The sequence below is a fragment of the Gymnodraco acuticeps genome, unplaced genomic scaffold, assembly GCF_902827175.1.
Source record: "Gymnodraco acuticeps unplaced genomic scaffold, fGymAcu1.1, whole genome shotgun sequence".
Lineage (NCBI taxonomy): Eukaryota > Metazoa > Chordata > Actinopteri > Perciformes > Bathydraconidae > Gymnodraco > Gymnodraco acuticeps.
Genome location: NW_022991154.1, coordinates 2489168 through 2508902, shown reverse-complemented (window position 1 = coordinate 2508902; position 19735 = coordinate 2489168). Strand labels below are relative to the sequence as shown.

The 19735-nt window shown below is 42.4% G+C and overlaps 1 protein-coding gene across 3 annotated transcripts in view; it reads right to left on the bottom strand.

Annotated features, from left to right (window-relative positions):
* The window catches only part of LOC117560590 (BMP/retinoic acid-inducible neural-specific protein 3-like), an 83140-nt gene that overhangs the window by 35406 nt on the left and 27999 nt on the right, over positions 1-19735 (bottom strand). Inside the window, exons 1-2 of one of the 3 annotated variants that reach the window (XM_034237514.1) lie at positions 18943-19496; positions 18311-18621 (exon numbers count right to left, since the gene is read on the bottom strand). In XM_034237514.1, the coding sequence (XP_034093405.1) occupies positions 18311-18564 (254 nt within the window). In that variant the 5' untranslated portion in view covers positions 18565-18621; positions 18943-19496. Of the gene's footprint in view, positions 1-18310; positions 18622-18942; positions 19497-19735 lie in introns of those variants that run through there. The other 2 variants (XM_034237515.1, XM_034237516.1) reach the window with 2 other exon arrangements.

The window sequence follows — 19735 nt, the reverse complement described above, 5'->3', positions numbered from 1 at the left end:
GACTTGATAACAGTCATTTTAAAGAGAATCAACTAATTATTAATTAAATTCATTCAACACTCGTCTATTCAAACATTCATTTATAATACACTTGATTTGATTATACATAGATACAGTCTGGTAGATAAGTTAGAGTGTAGAAATGGCAAAGAAAATGGTATGTCCCGAGCTCCTCCAACAATGCAACATAGTTATATAAGGCATAAACAATAAAACAAATACAAAAATAAAACGGAAAAATAAAAAGGAAGTGTGCAAGAAGTATTACATGTAAAATATAATATGATAAATACAAGAACAGATTGTTAAATTAAATATTGTGCAGTAAGATTAAATAAAATATGGTTTATTACAGTGATAACTATTTAGATAAATAAATTGTAAGATGGCAACAGCTGTCCCTGAGTCTGGTGTGTTTTGCCAGACGGCAGCAGACAGAACAGTTACTGTATAAGTGAGACAAAGAAAATTAGTCAGGTGTTGTTAATCTACATGTATATGTTTGACGTTACAATCTATATCACATCCAACCTGATTCAATCTATTTTTGGACACTAATGAGATCACTTATTTTTGAAATGTTTGACTACTGTGAAACTATTAGTGCCAACAAAGGATAACGTGTTGCCAAACAAGAAATAAATCATGCTGACATGGCTTCATTTGGAGTTTCTGTCTACTGAATGAGTGATTCATGTGTAAACTCTGGTTTGGTCTTCACCAACTTCTGAGAATATATCCGGCCTTTTTTTTCTAAATGTTCCACTTCTTTTAGCAGTTAATTTAGGCTGTTTGTTGTTGGGCAGGTAGCTTACAGGGGATTTATCTGGGCTTGTTTGCTGAACACAGCTGTCTGCTGCTGCTGCTGCAGCAAACAGGATTGATGAGGGCACTGAGACAGAACAATACAGTACTCGCGCTGTAGGAAAAAAACCCAACAACAATGAACTTAAAGAAGCAAAAAAACACTAGTGTGTGTGTGTGTGTGTGTGTGTGTGTGTGTGTGTGTGTGTGTGTGTGTGTGTGTGTGTGTGTGTGTGTGTGTGTGTGTGTGTGTGTGCATTTTACCCAATTATAATAATACAACTATAGTTGACAATCATATATACAAATTATAAGCCAACCAACCTACCAACCAGTATTACTAAAAAAGCTAAATATATATTTTATCTCGGTTCACTGGCTGTCCTCAGGTCCATGACATGAGGTGATTAATGTAATCACATTTGGGCATTTCTCCTCTTACGTGTGCAAAAAAAGGTTGTTTTTATATTATATGGAGACATTCTCTTTTTTCAGAGTGTTGTATTTTGGAGCATGAGGTGAGAGGTGATATCATGTAGTTCTGACTCCATAAAGGGAGCCTCCTCCTCATCTGTCTGCTGTTATAGTTGTTTTATTTCAATATGTGGAACCGCCTTTCTTTTAGTTTTTTGATGACCAGCAGGTTGAGGAGACTCTTGGTTCAGCTCCTGGAAGGTTATGGCTTTGTGATGATTGATTCTTTAAAAGTTTAATATGAGGGAGTATTGGCCGAGTTTTGCTCTTCAGGCATTGTATGTTTTATCTTACTGAACATGCAGGATGTTCTATGACATGCAGGACGTTTCACTGCCATAGAGACGTCTAATCTCTAAAATAGGATATTGTTTTTTTTTTAATTTAAATGTCCAATTTCATATTTCTTCTAATTGCATAGAAAGGTCTTCCTCCTTGTTTCTCTTTGATCTTGAGTGGCCAAGGTGAAGCTTTCTTTTCCATTTTTCTCTTTCTAATGCATGCAACCCCCAACACGGCCCAGACACACACCAACCCCCTCATGCAAAGACACTTGCCCACACACATGCACATTCACACACCCTGCAGCTGCAAACATCTAAACAAAGCTGCCCTTGCTGCAACAACTTTGCTTTCTCCCAGAATATCGCAGAGCCCCCTTTGGGAGCTGGCCAGCTGCCAATCAATTTCTCACCAATAACAATGACCCCCAGATAAAAATACAAAGCAGAAAACAGCTCATTAAGGCCTATTTCATGTCTGGATTTCTCGATAACGAGCATCCATTAGTGTTTCCCTCCGTCCGCCGGGGCTGGCTGAAGAAGGGAGCAGCGCAGAGATGAAGAGGGAGAACTTAACTGTGATCGACACACTGCCTCGCTGTGCTGCTCCCTGATGGACATTTATGAACTTCACTGGAGGATACAGCACCCACACACATACAGATCTGTGGATGAAGACCTCCATTTTGCCTCACCTCCTGCATTCTACGCACATACACACTATGGCTACACAATACAGTACTGGAAATCTTTTTTCTTATCCCCATTGAGATGACCACTTCGCAAATTCATGACACTTATCTTTAGTTAGTTGCAAAAAGGGACACAGTTCAAATGTGCACTCAACAATTTAACTATCATCTGTTTTTTTTTTCTTCAAGCCTTTTGGGTTTCAGTTCAATGTTGAATGAAATTAATAATTTTGCTGTATTTTTGCATTATATTCAAACCAGCAGCATGAACTGAATACACTTCTTTATCTGCTTATATATCTCAAATATTATAGTTATTGGTATGTTAATGTTGAACGTTTAATATTATAAGATTTTACATATTTTCATCATATTTTACACCCCTCACACACAACACAAAAATGGATGTGCCTGTTTATTTCACCCTGAACTCCTCTCAGTGAGATGCCGATAGACTGAAATAGTCAATCAGACACGCACACACACGCGGCTTTTTTTCACCCGTAGCTCGGTGCAGCAGGGGGCTCGCTGCACATCTACCTGTCAGCCCCCCCTCCAAGCGAGCGGGAGCGCCGTGCAGCAGGATGTGAGGAGCTTACAGGGGCAGCGATCAGAGCATTGGAATGGTACGCTACTACCTGTCCATCACAGCCTAGGTGTCTCAGATCCATCAGAGCGTAAAGGCTGCCTGAGGGTGCCGCTTGGTAACAAACCAATTCATAACAAATCAGGGAATCAACCCGGCGGATAAGCTGATGAAGTCGAAACACGCTACCATGCATAGCAATCCAGGTTGTGGTAGAGCACAGTGTGGGACTGAGCAGGCTATGGGAGCGTGTGCTACTGCTAAAGTTATCTCCAAGGTTGAGGACATCTGGAAATGATCGTTCAAAAATGTTTAATTAAAAAGAGTGCACAAGCAAAATCAATTTTACGGCAGCAATACAAAAATATATCTTATCTTATAGCAGCCTTTTGTCATTTAGTTCCAACATTTTAGAGGATAATAAACAGAATGTATAACATTGTTTTCCTCATGTGTTTAAGCACCTCCTTTTGAATGTTCTACTGTAACTATGAGATACTGTATGTCACATGAACAATAACACTGGTCCTGCCCTACATACACTATTGTTTAGATCACCCTTGATGTCATTATTCTTTGTGAAAAATACCTAAGGGAACGTCTATAAAAAGGCCTTCTGCAGGGTGAGAGGCTAACCCCCTGGTAATAAAATGCCCACAAGCTATGTTGCTTCTGTTTTACAATGCAGTTAAATTATAGAAAATCACACAGGACCAAACCATGTATTTCAGACTTGGGGCAAAATAGCATGAAGGTAAAGTAATGCATGGTCAATTTAAAATTCCTTTTGAGAGATGTTCACATGAAGTAGTATACTGTGGCTCTCTTCACGAAACAGACACAGGTCAGAAAAAACAAACTCGAGAGACGAGAGAGTTGACCGCAGAATCGCTGCATAGTTTAAATCTCCTAACAATGTTGTCCATTTTAGACATAGGCTTATTATATTTACAGCCCTTAATAACATTCATTTTCTGGGCTCAATGTGTGTCTTGGCCGTCTTCGTCGTGATCGCTAAATTAAATGTAAACATTGAATGAATGTGCATGAGAGCAAAATGTATTTATATGAGCGTTGAAATATATGAATATGAGAACAAAATGTATATATGTGTGACAATATATGAATGTGTGCATTGAAATATGATAATATGAGAGCAAAATGTATGAATGTGTGAGTGTAAATATATATGTGTGTGAGAGTGAAAATATATGTATGTGTGAGTGTAAATATATATGTGTGTGAGAGTGAAAATATATGTATGTAAAAGGAGAATGTATGTGCGTGAGAGGACCAGTATGAATTACGGCCTGTACGGCCCCTCATAAGAAACAACAAACACTTACGCATATTGGTGAAACATATAAAACAAAACTGTATTAAATAATGCCATATTTTAGCAATTTTAATATTACATGAAATAAAGTCTTTATTTATTGAATTTAACTATGAAATTAATTATGTTATTCTTTTTAAATAAGGCAACTTTGTTACGTCATTTACAAGTAGTGTGTTCCTCTTAGCCTGAACAACTCTTTGGCCCATTTATAAACTTCACAGAACAAAGAGATATACCACTAAACATGGGTGGAAATCATATGAAATAAATACATAACCCAAAGCTCTGTATCAATTTGCACAGAATATTGAAACCTACTCACATTTCCGGTGTCTCTTGTGTAACGTATAAACTGTCCAATTGATCCTCTCCGATAAGCATTTGTGCAAATGTTACCATACAGAGAGTAGATTAGTTTTGTATGTAAGAAGAATATATCATTTAAGGTTAAAATCCCTCCTCGGCTGTTAATTAGTGTAGCATGAATGAGCTCTATGATCCTTCTGTTGCTGCTGTCTCAATCATGCTAATGTTAATGTGTCGAGCTCCAATGCATTCTCATTTGAACTAAAGCAAAAATATGCAGAGTTGTCTTCGCAGGTGTTCGGGATATTATGTTTCTGACTGCGAGCTGATTACCTCTGAATACAGTTTTCTTCCATCTGTCATGTCCTCGCTGTTTCACTCAAATACGGTATAATGACTGTAGCAGTTAGGTCCAGTTCAATGCTCTACATATCAAAAACTCTGAGTTTGAAGCGTGATCAACAAAGCAAATGCACAACATTTACATACTGGCGAAACTGTGGATCTTTTCTTTTTTGTTTTCATATTTTATTCATGCACATTTACTTGAGCCATATCAGTGGTTTAGAGGGGTGGAAGTTAATTAAATTACCCGACTGACTCAGAAAATACTAATTTCACACTGACTTCACTCAGAATTGGGCCTTTAGCCTTTTTAAATCTCAGCTTGGTCTTTCTTTGTACTTAAGAATATTTTTACATGCAGAAACAGACAACCATGTCTCCTAGGAATTATGTTTCATATGTACTTTAGATTTTACCATTTAGTTTATGACAGGTCGGTGATAATTATCCTCAGTGAAGAAGTTTACATTGATTTTACAAATTGTAAAAATGTAACACACAAAACTGTGTGACATCATCTTGAGTCCCACATACATTAAGTACATTGAGTATAGGCAACAAAAGCTATTTAGGGTTTTGGTTGCATGCTGAATAAACTATTTATCCAGTTGCTGTTGTATGTCATGGTGGACTTTTATCAATATTCAACCAGTTTCCTTACATTTTAGAAAAAGCTCTGAATGCCCAAACAAAACTATGCATATACATGCAATGTCAAAGATCTGAAATGTTAAGAATGAATATTTTGCGTCTCTCAAATAATGGAATAACGTACTTTCTAGGAGAGAAGGTTGAACCAGATCACCTACATGAGCTGCTACAACACTGAGTTTGCAATGGATTTGCAGTTGGAGTTATTTCAGATGTAATCAAAGCTCCGGGAACACTTCAATCAGTTCCAGTTAATTAAAATGCATACAAAATTGGATCTAAAAATCACTGTGAAAAGAAAGACAAAAATCACACCTCATTTACTGTACCTTTATAGAAACAAATGTTCTCATAATAAAAAGGCCTCAGAACATGAGTGTGTGTGTGTGTGTGTGTGTGTGTGTGTGTGTGTGTGTGTGTGTGTGTGTGTGTGTTGTGTGTGTGTGTGTGTGTGTGGTGGTGTGTGTGTAGCTGCGTTACCCCAGATACCAAAATAACCGGTTGTGCAAAACAGTTGGTTGATTCAAGACTCAATGTTATTTCAAGGACCTCCCCAAAGAGAATTGCACAAAATGGGTCCTTCATGCTTCATTCAGGATGATAAACCAAATAAAAAAATGTGAAAGACCTTGCAAGCAAACTGTAACTGCTATGCTGGATTCAATGTTCTTATTATTTTTCGCAGTTCGTTTTTTCCCTACTCTATGTTCAATCTGATGTGACATTGATCCTTCTCAATATGCATGGACCAGCAAGATATACAGGATTATATAAATTAGAAATGACAAATAAGGAGGCTTTTCATTGGTGCAACATCAAAAGAAGTTCTATGCATGCCAGTTGCATGTTGGATATTTTCATGAAAGGCACCTTCAGAGGCGATTTTGTTAATTGAGCTTATGATGATCACAAGTGGAGAATCAAATCAGAATGAAAGTAAGATGAGTGGAGGAAATATGAAGACTCTTGTTATTTTATAATCCACCCAGCATGGAAAGATATGCAACGAAAGCCAGATCAACACGAGAGAAGAGAGTGTAATGATGTCTTTATTAGCCGCTGGTTTGTGAAGGCTACACGAAATTGACTCCAACGGTTCTTCTAACAACATCAAACAAACATCAGACCATTAATCTGTGAAAATCCTATTAAACCTGCTGAGAGGTCCCATAAACAAGAAGCCTTACTGTTCCCTGCTGATTTCACTTTGTCTTGCCTTTGATGCTACGTAGGGTTCAAGTATGCATTTCAATGGCTTGATTACCACGTAAGACTGTGACCATTGCCACAGACATTTGAAAGCTCATGTTGAGGATAAGGATAGAGTGCATTGGGGGATGGTAAATGGTTTTAAAAGCAAATATAGATATGCTGAGGGACTGAAGTAGATATTCTTTATAGAAGTACTTCTAGAATAGCTGTTAAATAAACTCCATGAAGACACTGTAATGCATGTACAGACTTTTGTGTATTTAGCGTCATACATAAACATTAGACTTTCAAATGATTGTAATGAAATAATATTCATAGGTGGACTAAAGAGGCAACGGAAATGTTTTAAAAAAAATAATCAGGAAACGCCATGCTTGCCTGTCAACACTTACAATGATAACAAGAGCCAGAAATGCACTGCTCCAGCCAAGAAATAGTCAGGTGCATAACTCACGATGAAACCAAAGCTTGTCTTTATAAAATAATGCATTAATTAGTGAGCTACAGAGGTACCGCTATAATGGTTTATCTGCAACTTTGGAAAGATCCATGCTAGCGAGTCCCTGCCTATAAGCATTATGCTAAATTGAGCTTATTACTTAATGGCTGGATCTAGAATACAGATGTGAAATACTCTCGATCTTCTCAGCTTACTCCATGGAAAAAAAGATATTTTCTTTAAAGGACTGGGTTGAGTGTATAAGATAGAAAAACATCTAAATGTCTCTGAGAAGCAAAAGTGGAAGTAGTACGCCAAAAACCTCCTTTTCAAACGACATGATTGGGCACACTCATTGACGCACAGGCTTGTCAGGAAAACATAATTGGAGCATACTTTATTGGGATAAATATAAATCATCTTTGAGGTTGCACATTTCTTCATGGGATGACTATGGAAGTCATTAAATGAACACAAACAATCTGTGTTTTTCAAATTATTAAGTTAACTGTCACAGAAGTTTAGGCAAAGTGTTGAAGTCAAGCTTTAATTAGATGATCAGCATCAGCTGCTTACAGCATGCTTTACCATCAGTGGCTCATTAATTAACTGATTGGCTACAAAATTATTTGAAACATCCAATAATACAGTATGAGTAGATTGTTTTACACAGTGGTACGCAGAATCAGATTGTTTTCACTATTAACTACCAACTCCTTTTACGGTATGCTTTGTTAATATCGACACATTGTAATGTGTGTGTGTGGCTCTACTTTATAGAGATAATTCCAATAATACTATATCCTATTAATGGTCACTTACTTGACTTGAATGGGTTTGACTGAATTGATTTCCTGCTTTCCCAACATAACCATCTTTACAACATTTTAAATGAACCCTAGTATAAAATGGTGACTACTGAATCTCTTTTTGTCTGCCTGTTGGCAAAGATTTAACATCTACATTTGTATTGGAAGAAAGAAAACACAACAATCTTACCATTGAATCATATTATAGCCCACTGAGGCCTTTCAAACTTAAGCCAATTTTGTATTGGACAGTTTTTTACAGTGTTGGAAAATAAAACTAAAAGGGTGATTTTTGTTAAAAAAAGCAATTGCTTTATTGATTTGTAGCTCCAATGAATATCACAACACTTCTGATAATAGAAAGCAAGGGCATGTTGTAGAGAGAGAGAGAGAGAGAGTGGATGATTTGCAGGAGGGTTTGATGACATGAAGACTGCCCATCCCTTTTGTACTGCTATTTGTCATAACCATATTGACAAGAGATTCCTCTTTACACAGAGAACAAGGAATGCCTGGAATCACATTGTGTACATAATGAGGCATGCACATACTGTTAATACACGCTGTGCACACACTCAACCTCATAAAACACACACACACACACACACACACACACACACACACACATAGAACAAAAGAGCCACCAGCTACGCTAAATCCAGAGCTCCTCGTGACACAGATGCTTTCTGTGAATGCCATGCCTGGTATGGGCTCTTTAGAATTATAATTACTGTAACTGCACATAATGCGTAAACACACACACTTGCAAAAGCGGCATTTTTTCTCTCACATAGGTCTTTAATGTTACAACAAATAAACGGCTAATGCGATTACTATTTTTTCTAATCTGTGTATGCTGCATGTGGTGACAATATGTTTTAAAGGTGCAGTGTGTTACGATTATTGTGTTATGTCACGTTTTCTATGTCTTGGTTTGGGTGTTTTGCTGTTCTCCCTGTCATGTTTTCCTCTGGGTATATTGTCTGGTCCTTTTCCCTGTGTTTTTCCTCCCGTCGTTAGTTTCCCTGGTGTGTCTAGTTGTCTGATTGTTTTCACCTGTGGCCCTTGTGTTTCTCTTCCCCTGCCCGGCTGTGTCTCGTCTTGTGATTACCCCTCCCTGTATTTAGTCTTGTCTCTTCCTGTGTTCAGTGTCGGTTCGTCTTGTGATTTGGCTTGTCCTCGGTGAGTGTTCTGTTCTGTCTTTGTTAGTATAGCCTTGAAATAAAGGAATTTTCACGTTAATCTGCATTTGGGTCCTACCTGCTTCACACATCGTAACATTACGAACCGACCACGATATGGGCCCAGCAGATCCGTTTGAGCAGGAACTAGTGGATTATACCTTTTCTTTGTCTGACTGCGCTCATCGATGGATAGGAGCGGTCAGGGTTCAGCAGCGAGATGCTGCTCTGGCAGATGCAGTCCACCTTACGCTGAGGAATCAAGATTTGGTTAAATTCTTACCGGCCTGGCTTTTGGATTACCTCACGGTTTGTTTTCCCGATCCTGATAGACCCAGGTCTCCAGATTCCCTTTTTGATACCACACGCATCGGTGTGGTCCGTCTGGCGTGAGCCCCTGCTTCTCACCCAGTGTTTGCTACAGTCCAGGAGCCATTCGCTGGTACTCGTCTGGCTTTTGGAGGTCCACGGAGCCTCCAAACGGCTCCTAAGAGGAGTCGCAAGGCCAGGTTAGCAGCACAAGCCCAAAAGGCCATGGTTCCAGAACCAGTTCAACCCCCAGCAGCCATGGTTACAGACCCAGTTCTGGCCCCAGCAGCCATGGTCCTTGCTCCAGAACCGGTCCCGGCAGCCATGGATTCGGCTCCAGAGCCGGCCCATACAGCCATGTTTCCGGCTCCAGAACCGGACCTTACAGCCATGTTTCCGGCTCCAGAACCGGACCTTACAGCCACGATTCTGGCTTCAATTCCGGCTCCAGAACCGGACCTTACAGCCATGTTTCCGGCTCCAGAACCGGACCTTACAGCCATGTTTCCGGCTCCAGAACCGGACCTTACAGCCATGTTTCCGGCCTTACAGCCATGTTTCCGGCTCCAGAACCGGACCTTACAGCCACGATTCTGGCTTCAATTCCGGCCCCCGTAGCCATGGTTCCAGACCCAGCTCTGGCCCCAGCTGCCACAGTCCCCTCTCGAGTTCCCTCTCCAGTTCCCTCTCGAGTCCCCTCTCCAGTTCCCTCTCAAGTTCCCTCTCGAGTTCCCTCTCCAGTTCCCTCTCGAGGTCCCTCCTCTAGTCCCTCCTCGAGTCGCCTCTCTAGTTCCCCTCGAGTCCACTCTCGAGTTCCCTCCTCTAGTCCCTCCTCTAGTCTCTCCTCGAGTCCCCTCTCTAGTTCCCCTCTCGAGTCTCCTCTCGAGTTCCCCCTTGGTTCTCCTCTCGAGTCCCTACCCAATGTCCTGGTCCGTTGGAGGTTCCGCTGGGGGTCCTGCCAACTCCATGTCCTGTCCCGTTGGAGGCCCCGTCGACTACTCCTCTGCCGGGGGTCCTACCAATCGTATGTCTGTCCCGTTGGAGGTCCCGCCGTCTACTCTCCTGCCGGGGGTCCTGCCAGCTCCTTGTCCTGTCTCGTTGGAGGTCCCGCCGACTACTCTCCTGCCGGGTGTCCTGCCAACCCTTTGTCCTGTGCCGTTGGCGGACCCGCCGACTACTCTCCTGCCGGGGGTCCTGCCAACCCTTTGTCCTGTCTCGTTGGAGGTCCCGCCGTCTACTCTCCTGCCGGGGGTCCTGCCAATCTTATGTCCTGTCCCCTTGGAGGTCCCGCCGACTACTCTCCTGCCGGGGGTCCTGCCAACCCTTTGTCCTGTCTCGTTGGAGGTCCCGCCGTCTACTCTCCTGCCGGGGGTCCTGCCAATCCTATGTCCTGTGCCGTTGGAGGCCCCGCCGACTACTCTCCTGCCGGGGGTCCTGCCAACCCTATGTCCTGTCCCGTTGGAAGTCCCGCCGACTGCTCTCCTGCCGGGGGTCCTGCCAATCCCTTGTCCTGGTCCTCTTCCGTGGGGGATCCTGCCGAGGCCTGTCCCACCAGCTCCGACACCGGGTCCTGCCTGGCCTCCGGCGCTGTCCCGTCAGCGCCTTCCTGCCCGGCCTCCGGAGCTGTCTGGTCTTCGTCCTCGAGTCCGGCCCTCTGAGAGCTGCAGTCTTCACCCTCGATCCCGGCCCCCTGAGAGCCACGGCCTTCGCCCTCGAGCCCGGCCCCCTGACTTTCCTGGCCGCGGCCCTCGCCCTCATGCTCGGCCCCCTGAGTTCGCCCGCGGTGGCCTTCGCCCCTCCATAACCCCCACCTTGGACTCTGTCTTGCCCCCGGGCCGTCCGTCCGAGTCCCCCCTTCTCGGCTTCTGCCTGCCCCCGGGCCGTCGCCCGAGATCCCTTCCGGGTCCTCCGCGGTGCTCTTGGGTTGTCAGCCCAGACCCGTCCTCCGGACCCCCTCCACCCACCCTGGTGTCCCTCCTCCGGTCCCCCTCCACCCACACTGCTGGACATTTTTTTTGGACGTTTATTGGACTGTTTTGGTGTTTTAGGGACGTCTGGAATCCGTCCCTTGAGGGGGGTTTCTGTTACGATTATTGTGTTATGTCACGTTTTCTATGTCTTGGTTTGGGTGTTTTGCTGTTCTCCCTGTCATATTTTCCTCTGGGTATATTGTCTGGTCCTTTTCCCTGTGTTTTTCCTCCCGTCGTTAGTTTCCCTGGTGTGTCTAGTTGTCTGATTGTTTTCACCTGTGGCCCTTGTGTTTCTCCTCCCCTGCCCGGCTGTGTCTTGGCTTGTGATTACCCCTCCCTGTATTTAGGCTTGTCTCTTCCCGTGTTCAGTGTCGGTTCGTCTTGTGATTTGGCTTGTCCTCGGTGAGTGTTGTGTTCTGTCTTTGTTAGTATAGCCTTGAAATAAAGGAATGTTCACGTTAATCTGCATTTGGGTCCTACCTGCTTCACACATCGTAACACAGTGAATAAAAAAAATGCCTTGCAAATCATTTGTGGGTCCGGTTTTTTTTTTAACCATCCACCACACCTCAAATTCACCAAAAGTGGAGATGTTTTACATTAACACCATGTCTGTTGCTCAGATTTTCATGGTGGTGCTCAATCATCCATGTCAGTCCAATGGCGTCATTGGAGCCAAAAATACTTTTTTTACTCAGCTGATAGCAGATACTCCAGATCTTTTCCCCGGGCGCTGTACAATAGCTGCCCACTGCTCCAAGTACTATGATGGGTAAAAAGCAGAGACTACATTTCACTGTGTGTGTGCTGTGTGCTGTGTGCATGAACTTGTGTGACCAATAAAGAAGGTTTCATCCTCCGATTCTATTCTATAAGAGACGGCAATATCTGCAAAATGCAAGTTGCTCCTTTATACGGGTACTTTTGTACTTTTTTGCTTCATGCGCCACTGAGCAACTTCCATAGGGATAACCGGGGTCCCTCGTCAATGCTGTATCCAGTTCTCTTTAGACTTCGATACATTGCATACGTCATTGACGCTTAATGGTGCCTAATGTGTCAGTATTACGACGTTGACTGCCAAAAAACAGTGCACTGGGAGTTAGAATTATTGGTCTTACTTGCACTGAGAATATATCCTTCTATTGACCACTCAAGACACCAGTTTAAATAATGGTAATTGAATATCCAAGACTTGTTTTGATGATATAGTGAGACCTTTAGGGGACAAAATAACTTGCAACTACTAAAACGGGTATGCAATTCCTGCCCTAATGATCATGGCTCAAACTTCATGCAGTCACTCTTTCATAAAAGCCATTTCCATGGACCTCTGGCCCCGATAACTCCCCCATCACACACTTGTCAGAAGCCATAAGCTCTGCGCTGGGTGAAGCCCTAGTCACTGCCATCGCTGCTGGTGATCAAACGAAGAAGAGTGCTCAGCTTCTATCCTGGAGACATATTCAACCTCCGAGTTGAGGACGTTAAACTTGTCTCTAACACAACAATGTCATTGAACAAGGCATGCATGATAGAAAACTGCAGTTCGATGAGAACTCATTATACAGTCCTGCTCTCTCTGGCTCTGTTCCATCATGTGTTTACAACAAATCTTTGCCATAATCATTTCCAGGCACTCATATATCGATCATGAACAAACAAGAATAGTGCAATGAGGATCATCATCATCCACCTGCATTTGCATTCTACATTGTGTGCAACAAGGTCATATTTGATTTGGTTACGTATGCCAGGGAAGTGGAGGGGCACAGGGGAAGAGCTGCAATGTGTTCTGCATTTAAAAAGGAACATAGCACCAACAATAAATGAAGTGTGAAATGAACTAACGTCTACTGGCTAATTGTCTATTGTAATTATACCAACGCAGGAAAGTCTTATTGATGCATCCAAAAGAAGAGTTGCCTTTCTTTTTATCTCATTATCCTCAAATTGCTTGGAATAATCTATATTTGTGATTTTGGGACAAGGAACACAGTCTTGGAAGAAGTGCTGCATTGTTATACTGCCACATATCTGTGCATCTGACTTATATGTTTAAATACACAAGCAATAACTTTAAGTGTCTTTTTACACTATTAACAAGCAATTTAAAAAGGCACTTTTGTAGGGTTTGCATCCCTCAATACAAATTGTCTTTGTTTACTATCGGAAGTTGACCCCTCCAATGTCAGAGGGACAGATGCACGTCGAAATTATTGGGAGTCGCCCCAACACAATCTCCAAACTGAACACCTCAATAGTTTTATCATTGCCTTCTGGAGTGTTTTGTTGATCTGGAGTCCTAACTGTGTGTCGGGGCTCTCCAAAACCATTAAAAGAAAAAAGAAAAAAATGTGCTTTGTTAAGGAAGTTCACCTTGCTTAGGAGCACAACTTGGTCACGGTAAGGACAATATAATGGGGGTGCTATAAAGATAACAATGTTATCTTTCATAAAAATAGAGATTATAACTCTCAGCACGTAAAAGTCTTGCTGACCATAGCTGACCTTTTTGATAGGAGGTTTTGTGATGCAATTCCAGCAATAGCCCTGCATTCGGGGACAACAGCTATTGTCATGGACACTTAAGGTCTGCTTAAACTGAAACAAAAGGCACATTTTATCTAAGACTGTATTTTACAAATATAAAAATAAATACTTTTCCTCTTGCCTTTTGAGCTATTCATCTATCTAGCTTTACCACCGACTGTTAATCACTAATCAGCGTACCTTTAAACTGCATGCTGCAATATAACAGTATATGCAAATGTGACAAAATATTTCCTTGTGATATTATACATATATACTAAATTTACAAATGTTATATGAATTGAAAAGGCTCTGAGCTGTACATCTGTCTTAATAGGGCATACTTCCCTGTGCACCTACTTTATTATTTACTACAATTTGTGTTTCATCCCTGCACATTGTGATATAATATTCTTTAATTCTCCCTTTTCAATTATCGTTATTGCTGCCTACATGCCATGCAGTTGTACAACCATGTATTCCATCCAATTGTATAATCTATTTAAAATGTGTGTTCTCATTTAAAGCATTTAAAACAAAAGAAAAGCAAACCATACATATGAAGCACATAAAGCACAACACTCCCTCCGAATCTTACTGACATGATTAAACACTGCAGCACACACATTGTTACATTATACCATGGCAATGCGTTATTTCTACAAACGTTTTTGCATTCTATTGGAACGTCTCCTTACTTCACATAAAGTCAATGTAATAGCCAGTGGGTTGACAGGAGAAAAGATAGGAGAAAACACGGGAGATGAGGCGTGATATAAAAGTTATGGCCCATGAAGAAGAAGAAAGGAGGAGTTGACATTTTGACTAATATGCTACTTTCTATGGATATGGCTCGACTACTAGAAACCATGCAGCCAGGGCTTCTCACATTCACAGGAATGATTTTCCATCAGCACAAGCTTCTATACTATAAAATCAAATATGCTTTTGTTCATTACACACCCATTTCCACCTCTGCACAAACTGCACGAATATGTCTTTAATTGGAAGTCATGCTTTCATTGTGAAAAAGCACAGCAGTCAATGAAGAAATTCCGCTAATTGCTTTAATTGTGTATTTTTCAAATATACCCAGGTGTATCTGTTGGGTGAGTGAACACAGCAGACAGCATTCATTATACAAATAAAGCCACAACGCTTTTAAGAGATTTGCCAGCCCCACTAGAAGAATACAAAGAATAACATAAATGAACAGATGTGTTTTAAAAACAGCCATTTTCACATGCTTTTTCCTGCGATTACAGCTAAAGTAATAATGCTAAGTGCCTCCTGTTCCTGTTTTTCCACTGCCTTTGAAGCCGATAAATCTATTAATTCATTGTTCTCATCTCCTTTCCAGTCTCTAAAGATTTGTTTATGCTATAAATGATGCTATGACAGAAAGCTGTAACTCTTTAAGCTTTTAACCCTCCTGTTATCCTCAGATATACTTTACACCCTTTATCCTCTGGGGTCAATTTGACCCAGTAGTTTAAAACTCAAGACAATGATCATATTCCAAATGTTAACCAACATGTATGTCTCTGGTGCTTTAGGTATCTTAGTTGAAACAAAGTTACATACAATCAAGAAACAGCTGCGGGTAAAATGAACCCGTTGGCGGTTCTAGTGTTACATGTCATGTTTTAATTATAATTATAAATGGCTACAAGCTGTACTGGTGCAGTGGCTGGCCAGCAGGGGGGGGTAAAGCTCTGGTTCCTCTCATGTCCCCTTCCTCTGTACTAAAACTCCTCCGGTCCTCCCTCTCATCCCCAACTCCCTCTCCCCTGCCCCCTGACTGGAAAAGGCCAACTGAGCGAGGGAGAATATTTATGAGCGAGGGAGAGCAATTGGTTTGAGATCATTCGACAAGGGAGGGAGTGAGGGTGGGGGATGGCAAAAGGGAGGCAGGGGAAAAGAGAGAAAATAAAGATAGATAGACATGGAGATAAAAGCAGAGGCAGGGGTTGGATTTTAATCATTTAGTTTAAACCTCTTTTAACCCAGTTGTTAATTAGAATGGATAATCTATTATATGTTTCCATCTCAGTATGTGCTTGCATACATGAACTTATAGTAGGAGCCTTTTCTACAGCTGCATTGAGGAAAATAAAATGGTGAAACTGCTCCTCAGTTCTATAAGAGACCAGTTTGAGTTTCAGATTTAAATTACAACAAGTAGAAGTGACGATTCAAGAGCCAATAAGAAAGCTTTTACTGACCCATAAAGGAAACGTAATGTGTCGGCAAGAAGCAAACCCCTGTTGTTGATCAATACGAATGACCCAGAGATGCCTAGATTCTTCTGGCTTTTTGGGAGCAAGAGAAATACAAAACTGTGCAGCCCGTTGCATTTCGGAGGCACTTCTGATCTTTTCAGTTCTCAGATAACTGGCATCCTTGACATCTCAGCGATTGATGAAAGTGCTTCGGTTGCACGATATTTAAAGCTTGAAAGGACTTGTTTTCAAGGCAAGGGAAGCGAAATGATGGTGCAGAAACATTGTTCCACTTTTAGAAATGGTGATAATATTCCTCCTCACTTGAGTTACTATTGGGTTCTTGTTCTAATTGGTCAGCCTAGTTCTCTTAAGAGGAAACCGAAAAGGCCACTGTAGCTCAAGGGGAAAGGAGGGTTACACACTTGTCAAGATTGCATTTCTGATTGGCTCATAGAGGTCAGTACTGTAGGTTACAGACTGCTTAAATAAATGTATAGTTTGGAAAGTAGTCAGAACAAATCGGTGTGAGTGAAACTGTGAATGCAAATATCTGTTAGATTTGCATGCCAAGGGTGGAGACAGGAAGTCAAAAACACCTACAGTAAGGCGAGAAAAGAAGGTAGAAGGACCAGCAGAGAGGCAGCAAGGGAGCAAGTGATGGATGCGGGGGAGCCAACAGCGCTACATTCTCTATCTTTGCCTGGTATTGTCACTCCTGTCAGCTGCTAAATGCCAGTGTCACTCAAACCTCTGTTCAGCTGGCATCGGCCCCTCCACTTCACGGCTGCTGACGCTCCCCAAGCATCGCTATCATCAACGGGTATCACAACACTTACCTGGCACAACAAACAGCCACAGATACAGACACTCAAGTATGCATCCTTTTGGGCTGCTCTACGTAAGAATTTTTTTTTCACTAGATAAGAGACATTTCTCAACCTCTGGAGGACCATGAGAGACTGGAGTGAAAATAAACCAAAATATATCTCTCTCACACTCACACACACACACCACACACACACACACACCACACACACACACACACACACACACCACACACACACACACACCACACACACACACACACACACACACACACACACACACACACACACACACACACACACAACACACACACACACACACACACACACACACACACACACACACACACACACACACACACAGAATGTTGTCCCTACAGTAATATCCTTTGTGTGGGTCATGCTGCCTTAATCAGACACTTAGCCAAAGGCATCAATTATTTCATCAGTCTGAATTTCAGTGTTAAGATTAAATGCTAAAGAAAAGACAAAAAAAAAACAGTGGAATATACCCGCACAAACACACACCCACGCTCGCATACACAGTCACATATTTACAATTGCGAAAAGCCTGCTGGGTACAGTTAATGTGTACAGCTGTTAAACTGTGATTTATGAACTTTGATGGAATTGCAATAAACATTCTTTCTTTTGAGGTATATTTGAAACAGCATAGATGTTCATTTTTATATTTACATGACATCCAAGTTGCTAACTTATCATATACTGTAGCCTGTGCATGTATAGGTGGGAGTTATCTAAATAGACAAATTGAAGAAAAATGTCTTGGTATGGAGCTTTCAAACAATCCCCCTTCAGCTCGTAAGCAACACACCCACTACACTTCACATCACACACTTCTGAAGCTAACCTTTCTTCCCACTGTCACACATCTACTGGCTCAGTCAGATATCTGTTACGTCCCGCTGCTTTGCCCAAACCCTCCTGCGGTATCTCCGCTTGAGTTTAAACTGATATGCAGCATTCGGAGGTTTTGTATCGTACTCAAAGCATATGTCTCTGCTGCCCACAAAAAAAGGAAGCAGTCGCACCCAGAGATGCTTGCATCTGTTCAGAGTACATGCAGAGCTTTGTATGCAAAACTCCACTAAGTAATCGTCTCAATGCTTCATCCCACAGCGTGTCACCCACTTAATCTGCATATGTTATACTCTACAGAAAAGTGCGATGTGATTTCTTGCTTATACTTTTCTGAAATCCATTTTTTTCCCACAAAGTAAGACCAAAAAAAGGCTTTTGGTCCATTTCACAAAAAAGCATCTCAGCTTTGCAGACAGTCATCCCTGACCCTTCTAATCACAGTTCCTCACCTGTATATCTTGTACTTGGTGGTGAATCCTTGCTGGTAGCGCTCTGTGAAATCAACAAACTCCTGGGAGTGGTGAAAGGGTCCCTTGTCTGACAGGAGCCAGCCCAGTCGCCCACCTGAGCCCCCGAAGCCAGCCCCTGCATGGTCCGCTGCCCCGGCCCCTAGTGTCACCCAGCTCTGGAGCAGGCTTAGTGTTAACCACTTCCATAGAAACATGAGGGCCGTCAGTCTAGTGGAGATGCACGGGCCACTCATGCTGCTTCCCCCGGCCCCGGTGACTCGTCATTCTCCCTGCACTCTGGATGAGTCCTGCTGGGAAGGGAGGAAGGAGAGGAAGAGTGAGAGGAGTTGAAGCAGGGCATGAGACCGAACAATAAGGTTGTAATTTCGTTTTGGGCGTGAGTGGCATGAAGATGAACTGAGAGGAATGATTTTCTTCAGCATGGCTAAGTCAGAAATCATTAAAAAAGGTCTCTATTTCTAAATGTTGGACATTTGAATGTAGTCTAGTCTAGGCTACAATTAAAAGCAAATGCAATTTTAAACTCTTGTACCTCAACATTTTAAATTGTAGAAAATATTCCAGAAGAGAGAAAATAATGACCTTGTTGTTATATTATGCTGATTTGTTACCTTTTTCTGTAAATGGTGCGGTCCCTGGTTAGTCTCCTCAACATCCCCTGATAGGACCGTGAAGTTGGGTTCGGTTCCTCACCAAAACACGACGACATTGGGAAAGGACTTTTTTTAGGTGAGGATTATCGCCGAAATGCAAACAGACTCACACTTATGAGCAGCCGAACTTGAGCTAAACAGAATATGACATCCAACCTCCCGAGAGTGCACTCTTCTCCTCTTTCTCACAGTGGCATATTTCCAAGCGGAGACGCGATGCGCAGTAGTTTCTGTAGGTCCAATCCAACGGAATGAGTCGCAGCGGACCCTTCGGCTTCCAGAGCGCGCAGGTGAAACCTTCCAAGTGGACAAATTATTTTAACAGTGCAGTAGGTATTGGAATTCGGTGCATGTGCAGGGGCCAAAGCACCAACCGCACATGAGAAGCGTCGCTGGGTGCTGCCTTCTAACTCATTGTTGATCCTTATTGGAGAGTCGCGCACAGGGCGCATGCAGGGAGCACGGAGACCCGCTGATGCTGCTGACGGTGCCTGGACTCCCAGCGCACTGAATGTGTGAATGGATATCGCGGCGCTCTCTCCCTCCCCCTGTACCATACCCCCGCATTTTAATGTATTCCAGTAGCGAGCACACTCCCGGTTGGCTGAGGCGTAACTGAAGGAAGTGAGAGTGGGCGGTGTTCATGTTCAGAAGAAGAGGGGGGGGGGGGGGATGAGGCAATGATCAGAGGGGGCCGACGTGAAGAAGTTGTTGAGATTAAAATAAATGAAAGACAGGAAAACCGGAAAGA